Source organism: Macaca nemestrina, chromosome 16, assembly GCF_043159975.1.
Source record: "Macaca nemestrina isolate mMacNem1 chromosome 16, mMacNem.hap1, whole genome shotgun sequence".
Lineage (NCBI taxonomy): Eukaryota > Metazoa > Chordata > Mammalia > Primates > Cercopithecidae > Macaca > Macaca nemestrina.
This window is the reverse complement of record NC_092140.1, coordinates 96,932,161-96,951,139: the sequence shown is the minus strand read 5'-3', so window position 1 is coordinate 96,951,139 and position 18,979 is coordinate 96,932,161. Positions and strand designations below refer to the sequence as shown.

Below are 18,979 nucleotides of genomic sequence, written 5' to 3'. Positions count from 1 at the left end.
TTTCCTAAGCCCCCTTCACTGTCCAACTCCTCTTGTAATGGACCTGTTATTCCTCACATCGTGTTACAGATTCAGTCCAACAGCAAGACTTGCTGGTTTAGGTATGGTCCTGTCCCTTTAGGGGTTCATTTGCATATCTCTACCCTAGCCTTTTATGTGTTGATTCTAATCTCAGAGACTCGTCTTACTTACCTTGTCTCTAAATTCTTGGCAGGGGTGGGAGTGGGGAGAGGCACCTCACTGTTCCTCCCAGGTATGCACAGGTGCTCTGACAGTAATACATTTGGGAGGGTTATTAGAGAAAGATAGAATCCAGAAAGGTCAAGAAACTTCTTAAGTGATACACAAATGGGTTAAAACGCAGGCAACTGGCTAATTCTCCTTTCTGCTGCACTTACTCTGGGACCAGAATTTCCCAGCATGACTTCTTTGGATCAGCATTTCTTCTCCTTGGCCCCATTAATCTCTGTCCTTTCCCATTGTTCATTAGTAATCCAGGTATGGTGTGATATTCCCTTATTAACTACAGCCTCTTGGGAAAGCTAGATGTCTTTTTACCCAGTGGCTCTTCCCCACATGCACAAAGGCAAAGGCTGAAATTATGCATTTGTAGTCATTTTGATTTTTTCTAATATATGGTATGACTCTGCTCGTTTTTCATAAGAGTAGGCACTGAAATGTATTGAAGAGTATTAAATGGGAAGGATACTTTGTTTCTGACAAGCCTATATGAAATTTCATTTCACAGCAGAAAAGCAGATCATTATACAAAAACACAGAGGCCCTAGTGTTAGTTATATGTGAAAGAAATAATACTTATTGATTAACTCAAGGCATAGTGTCAGTGCTGCCTTAAAGCTATAAGAACTGAAATGAAAAACAAAAGGTCAGTCCACCTCCCATGGGATTTTTCCACAGAGCTATTATATGTTATGGATCTGGCCAATCTTCGTAATATTAGTATTGAAAGTGAGTGCAATAGCCACAAAAGGTGGTATGAAAACAAGTCAGATACTTGTGTTTTGTTGCTGTAACCTTGCAGCTGGTTCATTTTGAAATACAAAAGAGAGTGTTTTCCTTTGAAGATGAAGTTCTACCCTGTTGATTTTAAACCCTGATTTAAACTCATGGAGCCCTGGGTAAAAAGCAATAATGTTTCTGAGAAGCGTGAAAAGAGCTTTAACCTTTTTGCAATTTAGTGTGCATGCATGTCATATTTGAATTTTTTTAATTCACAATTTTAACAGATCTGGATGTTTCCTCAAATACCAGAATTCTATAGATCTCTTATTTAATTTCCTGTTGTAGTTCGATTGTTTAGCTTGGGAAAAAAAATGGCCCAGCTCACAGGGTTGGATTTTCCTGATCCACACGGATTTCAGAGCAGGCTAAAAATATAGGAAAGATTAGCTGGGAGTCTTTGGGCTTACATATATATTTTTAAATTAACATATATATGTATTTTCTTTTTAAAAAAAAAAAATCAAGGGCCGGGCGCGGTGGCTCAAGCCTGTAATCCCAGCACTTTGGGAGGCCGAGACGGGTGGATCACGAGGTCAGGAGATCGAGACCAGCCTGGCTAACACGGTGAAACCCCGTCTCTACTAAAAAATACAAAAAAAACTAGCCGGGTGAGGTGGCGGGCGCCTGTAGTCCCAGCTACTCGGGAGGCTGAGGCAGGAGAATGGCGTGAACCTGGGAGGCGGAGGTTGTAGTGAGCCGAGATCGCACCACTGCACTCCAGCCTGGGCGACAAAGTGAGACTCTGTCTCAAAAAAAAAAAAAAAAAAAAAATCAGGTGGGGAACAAGGAGCTGATGAAAATCTGCAGTGAGTTTTATGAAATTGTCCTCAGTACGCCTGTAGCCAACCAAGAGTTCCTGCCAGGAATTTCATAGACCAGAGGCAGAACGTTGGAGGGAAAAGGGGCCTGTCTGATGGGCTGACCGAAGTTCCCAAAAAGTCCCAGATGCTGTTTTGCCTGGGGTGCTCTCGGCATATCCTGCTGCTCTCAGTTTAAATCTCCAAGACAGCCTTGCCCTGCTGGGTTAGACCCCAGTGTTCTGTAATTGTTCATCCATTTACTGACTCTCTGGAAGTCAAGCTTCCTGAGAGCAGAAATGTCTGCCAGGCACATAGTAGGCACTCAGTGAGTATGTGTTATTTGGTGTACATTTCCTATTTCTGGATGAATTGGGGTGAAAGCACCTCAGATTTACCCAGCATTCAGTTTTAGTAGTAAATAGCTGTTCTGTTGGTTTCTAATTTGAGGAGTGGCACAGGTGGCTAATACGCAAGCATAGAATCACACAGATGATGCTAACAAGGACAGGCGTTTTCACTTCCCATTACCACCAGCTTCACGGGGTAGCACCAACCATCGGAAGAGATAATGCCCATTGAGCACACATGTTAAAATAACAGAGTATGGCAGGCTTGCCTGGGCTTTGGCCACACATCTGATTGCTTGAGGTTAATGGGATGATGAGTGGGTTGTCTGCTCTGCAAGGCTGCTCTAGCAAGGAAAAGTGAAAGGCAGTATCCCCGCGAGTTTGTGAAAAGTCTTAGATGGGGAGCCATGTCTAAAAAGAAGTGGAGGCTTCACTATAGCAGACTTGCAGGGGTATGTTTAGAGCAAGACGTACAGGGAGTGAGCTGGATGTTTCATGGGAGTAGCTTGTCTTGCATTTCATCTATGAATAAAGAGATAGACCACGCCAGAATGAATGGAGAACTCAGCGTGCAAAGGAGAGCGGTGCATGACCAAATAAAAGAGGTAGCTAAGAAGACACAGCTGCTGGTTTGGGGCTTAGATAAATGTTCTTAAAGTGTCAACTTCCAGTTAAGCCTGTCATAGAATAAACAGAAATTTTAGAGGGATGGCCTTGTTAGGCTTTGCAATTTCTGGACTATATCACCAGGACAGTTTGGATGATTAACGCTGAGTTCTATTTTTAGCCCTCTTGAGTGAAAACAGGAGCTCATGTACTTGGCACTCATTGGGAATTTTCCACTCATCCCCTGTTTAGAGAGGCACTGATCTAACCCTGGGCCCTCAGAGGAGGCCTTGCTCATATTTCAGTCAACCCACGGTGTCATCACCCAGACCAGGCATAGTTTGGGCAATAGAGGGGATTAGAGACTTGAGACCCTTTCCAAGGGAGTCCTGGGTGTTCAACAGAACCTATGGGCCTTGCAAGATCACACTGGATTCTGTTGAACCATGATAGATGGAGGAATAACTTTTTGAGGCAAAGAACGGTGAATGGAAGATTCCTTTAAGTTCACTCTTGCCTAAGGAACAGTGTTCCTGCAGTCACAGCTATTGACTCATTTCATTGCAGGGTAGCACTACGTCATTCTGGTTTGGCTTGCAGAAAGCAAAAAGTAACTTACTCTATGCAGAGAATTCATAAATTAAAAGAGTTGATATCCTTTCAAAAACAAGCACTTACGGAAGAAGGGCTGTCGCCAAACTGCACAGGCTGGCCTTAGCGAGCCAGAGCTGAGCTGTGCCAGCATCTTCAGCAGCAACATATTCAGAGGTCATGAGACAGCATCCTTCTAGAAGGTGGTGGGGAAAACTAAAGTCTCTCAGAAGTTATAGCCCAAGTAGGCTATGGCGAAATGGGTCCAGACGCTGTAAACATACTAACGTGCAACTCACGAATCCACATCCAGGACAGAGACAGGCAGTTCAGGCTGTGGAGTGGGATGTGAATGCAGCCAGGGCATTGTTCTGTTGAGACAGAGTAGTCAGGAGCGGACCCTGCCTCTCTCCCAGTCAGACATGAAAAGCTTCTTGGTAATAAGTGCTCAGATCCAAGCCAAGGCTCAGTGCAATTTGGATCTTGTTGCTTCTATCTAAGTATGGCTAGGAGGGGAAATCTTGGTGTGCTCATGTTTGATGAAGAGTGTGGACATTGGGTGGAAACTCTTGCCTTTGCCATTTCCTGGTGGGTTGTGCAGGGGCCAGCCACTTCACCATAGAGCCCCAGTTTCCTCCTCCATAAAGGGAAATAAAACCCGGGACGCTCTGGACAGTGTCTCGAGGAGTAAATGACATAAAGGGCTTACCTGACATTGTGTCTGGACTACAGAGAGTGTTCGGTGCTGGACAGCATGAATCACCTGTAGTAATTAGTAAATAATACTTAGCCAGAGCTTGCCAGAGTTAAGTTCTTTTCCTTGACATTTTAGTCATCAGGTTTGTTGCTTATCTTTGGCAGCCAGCCCTTCCTTGGTAAGCCATCTAATGACTATAGTTTGGAACTGGCTGGTTTTAGAGCCTGAACTTGCAAAAGAGTGGACGAGGTCATTTTCACTGGGTCTTCGTGATCTGTTTTAACAGCCTCTGCTTCCCCAAATGGAGATGGTACAAGGTCTCTAATCTCACTCTATTTCCTTTCCACTTCCTTGCCTATCTCTCCCCTTCCTTTCTTTACTTGCTTTTTTTTTTTTCCCAGTTCTCACTTGGTTTCCATCAATCTTATTTGTGTTCCTCTTAAATCAACAGATGGATGGGGAAGGCCTGGCCACAAAGTATCAGCATTAGCTTTTCAGCGAAGTGATTCAAGTCTCAAGGTCTTCCTCAGCAGCTCCCTCATAGTCAGCACCACCCCTAAGAGGCCTGTCCCTCTCATAGGGCCTTCCAGCCACTCCTTCCCCACAGGCCTGATTCTTCTGCGGCTGGGAGTGTGGACTGATCTGTTATGATGTGAGAGATCCCTGGGTCATGACTCTGTTAACGTCCAGCAGGGGCCATGACAGGGAGCTGAGGGAAATGTTGGCTTTGAGTTAGAAATTAGAGTTCATTTGTTGTTTTTGTTATGTTCTGATTGTTCACTGCCTGGCCCAGTCTAAGTCTTTGCAACTCTCATTGCTCTGAGAGTGACCGCTGTGTAATGCTATTTCTGGACTGATAAGCATACTATTTCAATTATCTGGCTGTGTTTAGGAATTAGAGAATGTGAGTATTCAAAATTATTCTTGACAGTAAAAGCAAGTTAGTTTTTCCACTAGGTTAAGATTATTTCAGGGTCAATACTGAAATTAGCACTCTCCAAAATACCAAATTTGCTTAACCTACAGGAACACATTGATTGTCATCTGGCCATATTATGCTGCTGTTAGAATGAGCATATAATCCCTGTGATCTGTCTGATTAGAACATGTTCCCTGTTCTGGCTTCTCTAATCTCTGAATCACATCAAAAATTAAGCAAAATCAAGGCAGACCAAGAAGGTGCTTACAAAAACAGAGCATAAGGCCAGGCACGGTGGTTCACACCTGTAATCCCAGTACTGTGGCAGCTACAGATTGGGCAGATTGCTTAAGCCCAGGAGTTTGCGACTAGCCTGAGCAACATGGTGAAACCTCGTCTCTACTAAAAATACAAAAAATTAGCTAGGCATGGTGGCATGCACCTGTAGTCCCTGCTACTTGGGAGGCTGAGGTGTGAGGATGCCTTGAGTGTCAGAGATGGAGGTTGCAGTGAGCCATGATCACGCCACTGCATTTCAGGCTAGATGACAGAGCGAGATCTTGTCTCAGGAAAAAAAAAAAAAAAAAAAAAAAGGATAAGACTGATATAGAAATTCTAAATGCATTTAGATAATATGGAAAAGCACCTGTTATATATAGGATGTTATCCAGTTGCAAATGAAATACAAGGAAACAGAAATATAGTAACAACTTACACTTGTATGAACTTGCTAAGTGCTGGACACTAACTACATCACATACATTAATGTAATCCTCATGACAACCCTGCACAGTGGGTGTGGCGTTAGAGTAGGAATATTGAGATACAGGGTAGGATTAGGCAAGAAAATACATGCTCTCAGATGTAACTGTTAGCTTTGAAATTCAGGGAAAACAAGGATGCTATGGACTGGGATGGAAGGAGAGAACTTCAGAAATGAGATGGGAGGTGTCCGTTGGGTCTGTCTTAGTCTCTTTGGGATGCTATAACAAAATATCATAAACTGGGTGGTTTATAAATAACAGAAATTTATTTCTTACAATTCTGGAGGCTGGGAAGCCCAAGATCTAGGCTCCAAAAGATTCAGTGTCTGGTGCTGGCCACTTTCCTGTAAACATTAGAACCTGGGCTGTATCCTTACATGGAGGAAGGGGCAAGGCAGCTCCCTGGGATCCCTCTAATTTTATTCGTGAGGGCTCCACCCTCATGACCTGATCACTTCCCAGAAGTCCCACCTCCTATTAGCATCAGCTTGGAGGTGAGGATTTCAACATGAATTTTAGGGGGATTTAGGGGAACACATACCTTCAGACTATAGCAGGGCCCGTTTCCCTCAGGGACAGATCTATTGCTACATTTTCTTAAGGAAACTAGTAGCTAATAATTTTTGACTCCTGTGATGAAAATAGCTCTCAGTGTATTATGAAAATAGGGTTTTATTTTTGACATGATGAATATTATGACACAGCTTAGCAAATGCCCTCTGGATAACCCGAGACCCTCCCACCAACCCAAAGCAGCACACTTGTTACCCGCGTCTCAGAACAGCACACCGGAAACAATATTGTGAGAACGGTCTGGTCACATTCCGCACACGTCCTTCAGAGGTGCTGAAACCAAAGGCAATGGTTATTAAGGAAGAAAAAACATTCTCAAGGCCCCGATGATATTCACGCTAGGTATTTGGTCCACACTTTACTCAAAATTCCCTCTCTGGAAATCAGTTTGCTTTGAGAGTCTATGCTACAGAATGACAGAGACTTTCTTTGAAGGCCTGTATTTTTGGTATCTCGAACTTGAAGAGAATTTATGTAGCTCATCTTTTCTGGTAATTGTGAGTAATAAAATCATAATATGCTGTTTATGGTGACTCAATAATGCAGATTACAAATTCAGCATATCTTCAACTACTTCCCTACTTTGATTTGAAAACAACTTAGCAGTCATTTAGTTATACGTGGCATTTTTTGCACTAAATGGTATTTCAAGCTTGAGATTTCCTCTTTTTTCATCTATTGATGCTGACAGTGGAACAAAAAACTTGGAAACCTTAAATGTTGTTGGTCATATTACAAAGAGAAGTGTTTCATGCTAAGCCTTCTGTCCTGATCTTTATTATTGATTAAGTAGCTAATCATGTATGGACAAAAGGGTAAGTGTAAAAAACAGTTGGTAAAACAAGCATTTGGCCCTCAGAGAAATATGGCACAGACTTTTGTAATGGTTGGAAATCTCATAGTAGTGATAATAATAAACACTGTATAATAATATATGGCAATAGATTAATGCATGGGACATAAATATGCAAAGAATTATTGCAGGATGATATACAAGAGTGTAATCCAGACAAAAGCACAACCGCGGGTGTTATTAATATTGTAATGCTAGCTTTGCCATTTGAATGGGATACAAATGAATGAGTCAGACTTGACTTTGTAAGTTTTTATATGCTTGTATAATGTGAAAATTATCTCCTTAAGGATTAGACTTATAAATATTTGCTTAATACGATTCATTAATTAATCATGTGAAAGTGCTTATCTAGCATAAAACTAGGGGACTCTCGGTATCCGTTTTGTTTTTTCAGAGTGAAAGTGCCCTTGTGAAAGAAAAAGAGCTGTCAATCGAACTTGCAAACATCAGGGATGAAGTTGGTAAGTAGGGCATTGAAAATGAGGAGCATAAAGAATGTCTTTTCCTGATTCCTATGAATGTGTAACAAAAGCAATTACACCTCCTGTAATAAGCCAGTGCAAACCTGCCTAGATGAATGAAGTATCTTGCCCAGCGCAGTGGTGGGCTGCTGCGGCCTTAGCAGGGAACCATAATTTTCACGTCTCTGCTGTTATAAAGACAGCTTCCTAACGGTTCACAGTGGAACTCATCAGTCCTTGACTCTGCTATTTGCAGACGGCAGCTCATACACCAGTCTGCATTGATCCATCTGGGTCCCCTCTGATAAAATGAGGTGCTGTCTGTAAGACGCAGATGTTCCATGGCTTCCTGCCACTGTCTACCCCGTTGTGAAATACTCTGTGATCTAGAACAAGGTCAAAAACACAAATCTGGTTGGATTAAAAATGTGAGAGTTCATGTTGAAATTTCTAATCTTTGGCTGATGAAATGGTTTGGTTCAGTCTGGACCATAGAGACCTTATAAATAAAATGATCCCCAAACCCTGGGGATGTGGCTTTCACTGTAGGTCAAGGACAGGACCAGATATTTGCCATGTTCTCATTGCTTGATCCCATTTTCCCTCTTGACCATCTGTTATTCTCTTTCCCCAGGAATCAGTCAGCAAAGCTGAAATACACATGGTCTGTTCCCATTGCCCACTATTGTCTTTATCAGTGAGCACTTCTCCTCCATCTAGTGTGGTCCTGGGAACAGGCCACCATGTGCAGGTGTGGCTTCCTCCGTGAGGGGATTGGAGCAATCTCAGGTGTCCTTGGCACGTAGCTAGCCATGCAGATAGGCAGAAGGCTGGACTTCCCCAGGGACCACATGCCCTCAGGTGTGCAGTGGACAGAATAGTGAGATCCAAGCATAGCCTTCCCCAACCCTTTGTATTCCTCTCTCCTTTCGTTAAAATGTTTTCTTTTTCTCCCTTGTGAGTTCTGTGACTTCTTTTAACATTAAAGTAGGTCTGCAGTGGTCTCTTCTCCTCTCTAAGGACAGCAGGTGCTTGTGGGAAAACAACAAATACAGGCCCCTTCCCAGCCTCGCTGGTGTGTGATCCGGAGCAGCAGGACCCTGCTACTGCTGCAGGGACACCTACACCCGGACACCCCTTCTCCCCGGCCAGGAGAAGCCCAGGGCTTGACGCCAGATATACGCTTCTTCCGACAGAGTCAGCTAGGAAAGGCAGGGTGTGAGGAGCCCTGGGAAGCTGAGGTCCATGAGGGCCATGTCTGACCTGGCTGGAAGGAGGAGCGGGAGGGGCGAAAGCGGTCCCATGCCCCGCAGACTCCTGCTGGAAAAGTCTCATCCTTCCTTTTTGCCATTGTTGTTGTTTTCATGGAGGTTGAGCCTAATTTCTGTGTGTTGGGTATCACCCCAAGCAGCATTCACAGGGACAGCTCCAGTGATGACCTCATTGCCAAGGCCGCCATGGGTGAAGCCTCTGTGCCCCCATCTGAGTTTCTTCACCAGTGTGGCCACCCCTCATGATCCAGATGCCCACATCTGGCCTCAAAGACCAGTGTTGAGAGTGGCCCCCACTTTTTCCTGAAGGGAAACTCCTGGTACACTCACTGGTGACCCTGCCCAGTGCCAGGGACTGTTTCCGTTCTTCTCTAAGGAAGAACTCACCACTGTTCACCCATGGAGCCATGGGTCCCATGTGATTGGCTGCCCTCCCGTGCATGCACACATTGTACACACATGCACACACACACACACACACGCACACACACACACGCGAGAGCTGTCCTCCTCGATGACTCCCGTGGTTCCTTTAAAAGGGCCTTCCGCCTCCTTCCACACTGATGGAAACTGCTTTATCAAAAAGGAGTTCCTCCTTCCTCACTGATGAACTGCAAAGACCCGCCTCTGCACCCATCCGCTTTAGGGCCTGCCCTCAGCTGGAGGTGACCCTGAGCCCTCTGCTTCTCAGCGAAGCTGCCAAAGAGCAGGTTTCACCTCTGCTGGCCTTCAGGTCAGTTCCCAGGGAATGTGGAGGTGGAGACAGCTGGGAGATCTTGCCTTGTCCCCTACTGGAATCTGCCTTCCACCTTGTAGAGGTAGAGACCCTTGGAGATGGCCCCTGATGACACTGCAGGGACAACTCAGAGGCCTAGGGTAGAGGTTCCAAAATTCTCAATTCACAGTGAACACAGTGTCTCAGTAACTTTTTTTTCAGTCTCAAGGCCAAATAAATACCTTGCAGCTCTATTTATTAAGGAGTTAGGTCTAAGCCACTTAAGTGTGTATGTCCTAACAACTTTGTGGCCATTTGAAAAACTGAACATAAATGGAAAGAAAACAATATATTTTTGTTTTATTCTTAAGGAACCACAATGACTTGCTTGTGTTTGGGCCGCACACAACTTCTCAGACCTTGGCATCGGATTGGATAAGGCTATCCTTGTATCTTGTTTCACACTGATTTTCACTGCATATTTTTTATCACAGCAGCAGCCAAAACCTCAGCTTTGCAAAGTTATGATATCAAAGGGGATGAAGTGTGAGCTAATGTTGAGCTAATGTCAAAACTCTGAACCCCCCAAACCAGGAGTTAGCATGGTATCGCCCAGGGAGGCAGCATCGGTGTGTTTCCCTTGGGAGTATTAATGGAAGAAACGCTGCAGCGCCCTGTGATTTGCCGCAGTGGCCCAGGGTGCCTCAGCACACAGTTTGCAAACCACAGGCTTGGGGACACTTCCCTGCCCTCAGTGGCCGAGAGACTTGAGCATGAGGAAGGTTGGGTCTCCAGAGACTCAGGAACAGAAAGATGCTGATAAGTTATGGTTCAGCTAGAAAAGTGTGCGGTGTTACCCCCTGTAATGTATAGCTCCTGCCGCCTTTCCTCCTCTTTTAGCAAGATATGTTAGTCTCAGTTAAAGGAGTGATAGAAAAGCATTGAGTTATATGAGGACTGTCAAGTCTTGTAGTCCTGAAATGCTAGAAGCCAATCCCTGAGTATGCTTCTCTATGAAACAGACGAGTTTCTAGGGGGTTCCAAGGCTTGGCAGTTCTGAGCATGGGCTTTAGGTTCAGGTGGGGCGAGCTGGTAGACCTCTGTGTCCCACAAGTTCCCCTTCATAACATGGAAAGTCAGTTAAAGAAGATAGTGCGGATAGCTCTCCGTCAGGGTGACTCTCTTAACTCTGCGGTGTGTAGCACCTTGAACCCAAAGATAAAAGATGGAAATTTCCACTCCAGGGTGAATTTCTCCCTGGAGAGACTTCTGCCCTCCCCGTGGGCAAGCTTTGGCTCTGAGGGCCCCATGTCCCCTGATGCAGTTGGGTTGGGTGCCGGGTGTGCCAAGTGCAAGGCTGCTTCTCTCTGTGCTTTCCCGAAGCTTCTAAATGCAGCAGGCACTGCACAAGGATTACATTGGGTTTTGGGTTTAAGTCTTATTTGATTTCTGCCTAAGTGCTAAGAATAGAACCAGAATTATCTGCCAGATGAAAAAGCTACTAGAGGGAGGGCGGAAGGCCTTGGCAGCACCACTGCCTGGTTCCTTCGGCCCAGCTTTCGTCCCCGGCACACACTTCAGCCGCAAGCACCCAGTTCACAGCTGAGATTGCATTGAGAGAACAAAGACGGAGGGGAATGTGGGGATCAATTGTCAACCGTAAAGCGCATAAGCTCTGGCGTCTTGACATGCAATGTATTCTCTTTTTGGGAGAAGAGCATTGAGCATGCAAACCTGGCTTACGGGTGGCCCAGAGAGAGTAGTATGGTGAGTCCCTTCCCCTTAGCACCAGCCCTGTCCTAAGTTAAGGCTCTTATCAGCTGAGTCTAATGGGAACTGGAGGTGGAGGGATGTGGGGGGACATGGGGGACATGGAATTTCTAAGGCTCTGATTTCAGACAAGGAAGAAGGGAAGAAGGTGCAGAAAGTCAGAATAGTTAGGTGTATTTATTGCAGATTCCAGAACAGGGCTGCCCTGTCTCCCAAATCTAAAAATTGCTGCTTAAACTGTTTCATATCCATTAAACTGATGCCTAAATTCCACCAATATCTGTTAATAAGTACCCATCCATTGTCCAAACTTTTGAGGTGAATAAATGCAATCGAAAGCTTTAGCATCTGGACTGAGTACAGTGGCTCACACCTGTAATCCTAGCACTTTGGGAGGCCGAAGCAGGTGGATCACCTGAGGTCAGGAGTTTGAGACCAGCCTGGCCAACATGGTCAAACCCCATCTCTCTAAAAAAAAAAAAATACAAAAAATTAGCCAGGTGTGGTGGAAGGTGCCAGTAATCCCAGCTACTGAGGAGGCTGAGGCAGGAGAATCACCTGAACCCAGAAGGCAGAGGTGGCAGTGAGCCGAGATTGTGCCATTGCACTCCAGCCTGGGTGACAAGAGCAAAATTCTGTCTCAAAAAAAAAAAAAAAAAAAAAAAAAAAAAAAAAAAAAAAAAAAAAAAAAAAAGCTTTAGCATCTGGTCAGAATCAGCTTTGTCTGTGTTCACAGGCCTGATGCATATTAGAATCACCTGCAGTGATGCCCTAGGCAACAGAATCAAAACATTTGAAGAGGAGGCCTAGGCCATTTTTTTTAAAGCCCCCAGCTGTTTATTAAGTACAGTGAAGTTGGAGATTCAATGAACTACACTGAAGGAACAGGGGGTTTGATTTGGGCCAGGGACAGGGTTGAGGCAGGAAGTACATCAATTGGGATAGGCCTGGAAGGGCAGGATCCCATCATGGGGGGCCCTGGGCAGCAAGGCAGGCCAAGGGAGAGCAGCACAGGTGGGTGGGGAAAGGTGCAGAAAAGGAAGATGCGAAAGACAAATTGCACCTGTTTGGAGATTATACCGAGGCTGGCCTGGCTCCTGAGAAATGGCAAAGGCTATCCCTTTCCTTCACTCCCGCCTCCTTCCTTCGCCTTTGCCCGTCTGCCTGGGGAACTCAGTCTTCTCAAGTCAGCTACCCTCCTGGTTAGATGGACTTTGGGGAGCAAGGCATGGAAAGCAATCCCCAGTACATTTGCAGACACTGCCCTTTTATACCTTCCCATTTGTGACCTCTCTGGTGGTATCATGACTGAATCTTCTAGAAGGTCCGTAGTTGGACTAGTGCCCTCTACCAGAGACTTGATGTGTGTCCTCACACACTGGAAGAGAATCTCCAGTAGTCTTTAAGTAGGAATTTCCTGGCAATTGATTTACAAGTAAACCTCGAGAACATGCCCTAGTGAGTGCTGTTTTCTCATGCCCAGGGTATGGAGGGTTTCTCCATATTGACAGCCAATTCTTCCTCATCAGCTGAGTGTCCAGTGATTCCATTCAGTTCTGACACCAAGGACCCAGTGTTAGTATAGACCCCCAGGTTGAGAGCTAAGTCCCACAAGACCATGTCCACCTCAGAAACCAGTCCTAAGTCTCAGCGGCCGCCCAAGGTTCTGTCCAATCTGCTATAAACTCAGAGGTTCCCACAACTGCCTCCTTAGATTTGATAATTCACTAGAAAGATTCATAGAGCAGGGTATTTGGCAGGGAGAGAGGTGGGGAGTTTCCATGCCCTCTGGGTGCACCATCTTCCCTGTACCTTAGTATACTCACCAACCCCAAAGCCTGTTGAATCACATTCAAGAGTTTATATAATTTTGGCCAAGGCAGGTGGATCACTTGAGGCCAGGAGTTCGAGGCCAGCCTGGCCATGGCGAAACCCCATCTCTACTAAAAACACACACAAAAAAAATTGGCCAGGCGTGGTGGCAGGCACCTGTAATCCCAGCTACTCGGGAGGCTGAGGCAGGAGAATTGCTTGAACCTGGGAGGCGGATGTTGCAATGAGCTGTGATTGTGTCACTGCACTCCAGCCTGGGCGACAGAGCAAGACTCTGTCTCAAAAAAAATAAAAAAGTTTATAAAGTTTATATAATTCTATCCCCAGCCTCCCTTCCTCTCCCTGGAAGTCGGTGGGTGGGACTGAAAGTTCCAATCCTCTAATGACTTCTTCATTCTAGTGACCAGCCCCATCCTAAAGTCAAATAGGGACCCTACCCTAAGTCATCATTAGCATAAACTCAGGTGTGATTGAAAGGGGATCATTATGAGTCACAAAAGGTAATCCTGCCACTTGAAAAACTCCAAGCATTTTAGAGACTTGTGCCAGAAACTGGGAAGAAGGACCAAATATATTTTATACCACATCCAGACCAGGTCGGTCCTACAGTCATGGAGAATGATTCACTCATTTTGCGAGGTTCTGAGCACCTTGTGTGGAGCAGACAGGGAAGTCATAGGAGTTTAGGGCTAGTCCAGACCAGAGTGACAGTACCCTATCCATTGCATTTTAGAGATCAGTCTACAGACTTGTTTCAAAGATCTTGGCTAAAGCTGGGACATGTGCCAAAAGCACCAAAGGAAAAACTTCGTTCTCCTTAATCTCAGTCCATTCATGCATCCAACAGCTGTTTCTAGAGCACCTACTTTTTGTCAGACACAGGCTGGTCAGGGTCACCATGGGTGGTGCAGTAGGTTATACTGTTTAAAGGGGCACCCCTCTGGGTCAGGGCTGAAATGCATCCAACTGCAGCCACCACCAAGCCCTGTGGCCTGGCATGAGGCTGCTGCCACTCAGAGGAAGGGACACTTTTTCCCCAGATTGCACAGAGGTGCTGTGTGGGCTAGATTGACCCGATGCTTAGTACCAGAGATTCTGTGAAAGAGGTGCTGTCTACTGTGGACCTCATATGCTAAGATGCAAATAGATGCGTGTGGGCAGGGGAGGAGAGCACAACCATGGAGCACCTACCAACACCTGCTGCCCCCAGTAAATCCGCCCTGGAACAGTGGTTGCCATGATCATTTGCAGGCGTTGCCCATTCTGCACGCCTAAGGACAGAACGAGTGTTTCCCTGTTTCTCTTTCTATGTATCAGAGTCTTCATACTTGTCATTTCATAGCCATAAAATGTTCTGTAGTGCTGATAAACTAGAATACATTCCTTTTCTTTGAGCATTTGGATTTTTACCATTTTTGTTGTTATGCAACAAGTATAGTGTTTGCAAATTACTTTTTACCTCTTTTGTTATTTTCTTGGGAATATATTCTCAAAAGCACTGACTGATAATTTTGGGAGGATTTTACATTTGTCCCAAATGTATCTATAATGCAAAATGTGTTGGATATTTATTCTGTAAATCAAGATAAAAGATTATGGTGGATTTCATCTTGTGTTGCTAGGGTTGTCTTATAAAGAGGAAATTAAATCTTCTCTCTCTCCCTCTCATGCACACAAACATAAACACAAATGAGAAGAGACACATAATATCCAAGTATGTATCAGGGTATAGTTTACGACGGAGCCTTTTGTGGTTCAAGAGTACAGTCCCTATGGAGTGGCTGAATTTGCTCATATTTGTGTTACATTGTACATGTTTATTATCCATAGTTCAAAAATCCAATATCTGAGATGCTCCAAAATCCAAAACCTTTTGAGCACCGACCTGATGCTCAAAAGAAATGCTGAGTGGATGCTTTCGGATTTCAGATTTTTAAATTAGGGATGCTCAACTAGTAAGTATAATGCAAATATTCCAAAATAAAAAAAAGAAAATCTGAAATGTGAAATGCTTTTGGTACCAAGCATTTCAGATAAGGGATACTCAACATATGTTTCCTTGGAGACAGGGCACTCTGGTGTCAAAAATGAAATCAGATCAAGTTAGAATTTTAGGAATATATGATGCATATGAAAGTATACGTCATGAACTGGGAGACCTCAAACCAAAAACTGCTACTAAGGCTCAACTTTACAGCAGTTGCAGCACAATTTCTAGAGCATAAAGATTTTGACTTTTTTCATGATTGGCTGTCATATATTCTTTTTTCAGGCAAATAGAGCTGTTTGAGCTGATTCATCTGTAGCTGATTGGTTTGATTTCATTCAATCATGCTTATAAAGACCAAAAGCTTACTTGTGTGTTTTGTTTAGGGATAGGATAATTGCCTGTTTGGGGAAATCAGGGTGACTTAAGTTTCGGTTACCTGGCTCTAGGTAGTTGGCGTTGGGGTATATAAACTGTGGCCTCCATTTTTATTTTTTAAAAATGCTGGTCATAAAGGATCTCATCCTCAACTCACCCTCCATGGGTGATGGCTCTTGTCTGTGGGGTTTTGGGGAATTGGGTGTGTCCTTGGAAAAGGCTTCCCCAGGTGGTGGTGGTTGTGGAGATTAAAGGGCGTTTTGGATCCCCAGGAAACCAGAATCCAGCACCACACCCAGGGAGGAAGAGCAAAGATGCTAGAAATAGATTTAATATTTGATTTTTTATCACATTTAAAAATTTTCCAGAAAATAAAATATGACCCTTGATTTTTCTGATGGAACACCACACTCCAAATTCCAAAGTCGAATATTGAATCACTGAAGAGCACTGATGTATTTGTAAGCACTGAAATCGGTTTATAAGATGCTGTTCCCCAGAAAGGATTATCTCCTTTCGAGATCGTATGCCTCACGTTTTGTTTACTGCCATCAGGTGGATGTTTAAGGTTCTCTCCCTAGCCAAGCTGAGAGAGAAAATGACATCATAGTCACACTGTGACTGCCTTATTAGAAAACCTGAGTCTTAAAAATCAATATGAATTAAACAAACTCCACCAGACAGAAAACATGCAATGCAGCGGCGATACAATGGAGCCCTCCGGCTGGCACCCCTCGCTAACCCTGCTGCCCTGCCGGCCAGACTGGAAAGCCTGTTGAAATGTGCATGAACCAATGATGCTTCCCCAGCAAAACTCCCATCACGCTCTTCCCTGGGGCTGCTCAAAGCTGTGACTATCTGAATGTGGTGTGAAATTGGCTCTTAACTTTGGAGTTCTCAATCACCCCAGCTGCTGGCTTCACTGGCCAGAACTAAGTCACAAGGCAAATTTAGCCACAATGGAGATGGGCACATGTGTTTTTTTCCCCTTGGTGACCTTGCCCAGATATTGCCCAGTTCACCTGCAGCTACCCCCAGTCCCCATTACTGCTGGACAAAGCTGCCTCCTGCTCCTGTGCCCTTTTCAGAGCTTGTGACAGCCTCTGTTCTCGGTGTCCCCACCCAAGCCAGGCCACAGGTTTTCATCTTCCTGCTGGCTTCAGATTTAAGATGGACTTTGCTTTTTTATCTTTTCTGAACACTTTAAAAATACTAAAAGTGGAATATAGTTGAAAAACAGAATGCTCTATTTTTTTTGTTGTTGTTGTTAACACAGAGTCTCACTCTCACCCAAGCTGGAGTGCAGCAGTGTGATCTCAGCTCACTGCCACCTCCGTCTCCCGAGTTCAAGCGATTCTCGTGCCTCAGGCTCCCTAGTAGCTAGGATTACAGGCACGGGCCACCATGCCCAGCTAGTTTTTGTATTTTTAGTAGAGGCGGGGTTTCGCCATGTTTGTCAGGCTGGTCTCGAACTCCTGCCCTCAAGTGATCTGCCTGCCTCGGCCTCCCAAAGTGTTGGGATTACAGGCATGAGCCACCATGCCTGGCCTAAAGCACTCTTTCTAGCAGAGTTTCTCAGGTATTGTACAGAAATCCAAATAGTTAAATCTCTGTTTTGATTAAGGTCAGTTTATTGAAATATAGCAAAACAATACCTGAATGTTTTCTATAATATAAAGATGTAAGAAAAAATTTTGAGAGCTTGATATAAAGATGTGGTAGGAATCTAAGTTTGTGGCAGTGAGCACTGAATTGTTATTTATTATGTTCTTAAGTTATTGACTAGCATGCATTTTTCAGTATGCTCTCATTTATGACTAACAGCCCACACATACACACACATACAGTGGAAGGTATTTGTGAGATGATTTACCATTCATGATTATCAAAAAAAAATTATCTTCTGGTCTTAATGATTATAATCCCTTTTAGTTACACAGTGCTTGGTACCTCCAAGCCCTTCCATATGACATGTTTTATTTATTCAAACAGTAAAGTAGGCGTTGGTATCCTTATTTTATACATAAGAAAACTGAGGGTCAGAAAGAGTAAGTGATTTCCTAACAGCATACAGCTGGTGTCGGAGAAAAGTCTTAAATTCTTCCCACATACAGTATCTAAGTTCACCACAGCATTTGCACCCTGACTACCAAGTGGTTTTTTTTTTTCCAATTTTTAATTTGGTAAATTAAAATATCAGATAAACAAAATAAAATAGTTGTTACTCCTAACTCCATATGACTTCTACGCAAAACCATGATAGACGCTAGTATAAATCTGTCCAAACATGGATTATAACACAGTGTGATTTAATTGGTCCTAGGCTATATCCATTAGGATTGGGTTCAGGCATGAGTAACAAAATCCCGAAATAATGGTAGCTGAATCAAGGCAGCTGTTCATTTCTCTCTTACATAGGAGTCAAAAGGTGAGCACTGAGGAGCAGCTGTGGTACTGTTCCCCGTCCTTGGGGACCCAGGCTCCTTACAGCCACTGTCCTATGACCGCAAGGAGGAGGACCATGATACCCTCCCGACTGTGGTCCAGTGTGACAGTTGGTGTGACAGTCATTACATCTATATTGCAGGTGGCAGGCTGGAAGAAGGAAAGAACAAAGAAGCAGAGAAAGTGGGCCTGCTCTCTCTGGGGGAAAGTGTCCAGGAAGTGTCCTTGACTATACATCTCTTTGGCCAGAACTAAGTCACAAGTCAAATTTAGCCACAATGGAGCTGGGGAAATGTGCTTTTTTTCCTGTTGGTGACCTTGCCCAGATATTATGTTATTACTATGGAAGAAGGGGAGAATGTGACTAGCACCCTATATCATAGGTCCTCAATTGCCTCAACAGTTAGATGGGGATAGTAGTCCTGTCGTAAGTAGGTATGAGGTAGGTGAGGGCAAAGGATCTAGCAGAATGTTTGGAAGAATAGTGGGTGCTCAGTATGTGTTAATTCCCTTACATTTCAGATTAGATTCTGCTGTCTCCTCTCTCACCCAGCTTTAAAGAAGCTGACTCAAAATTAAGAAACCAAGAAACCAGCAGAAAAAAATAACCAACCTTGGGATCACAAAAAGAATGTACGTTTTCTGATTCATAAAACTATCTGTTCTAAGCACACCGACTAAAAGACAGAGTTTGTCAGACTAGATAAAAAAAGAAAAGCAAGACTTGGCTACATGCTGCCTAAAAGAAACCCACTTCAAACATAAAGACACAAATAAGTTAAAAGTGAAAGGATGAAAAAAATATATATACTCTGTGAACATCAATCAAAAGAATATTGGAGTGTCTGTATTCATATCACACAAAGTAGACTTCAGACCCAGGAATATTGCTAGGAATGAAGATGACCATTACATAATGACAAAAAGGTTGATTTACTAAAAA

General features: G+C 44.1%; 1 protein-coding gene across 15 annotated transcripts in view; it reads left to right on the top strand.

Annotated features, from left to right (window-relative positions):
* The window catches only part of LOC105490184 (microtubule associated scaffold protein 2), a 626,066-nt gene that overhangs the window by 553,408 nt on the left and 53,679 nt on the right, over positions 1-18,979 (top strand). For all 15 annotated transcript variants that reach the window (XM_071081499.1, XM_071081501.1, XM_071081504.1 and 12 more), the window contains one exon: positions 7,571-7,637. In XM_071081499.1, the coding sequence (XP_070937600.1) occupies positions 7,571-7,637 (67 nt within the window). The remainder of the gene's footprint in view (positions 1-7,570; positions 7,638-18,979) is intronic.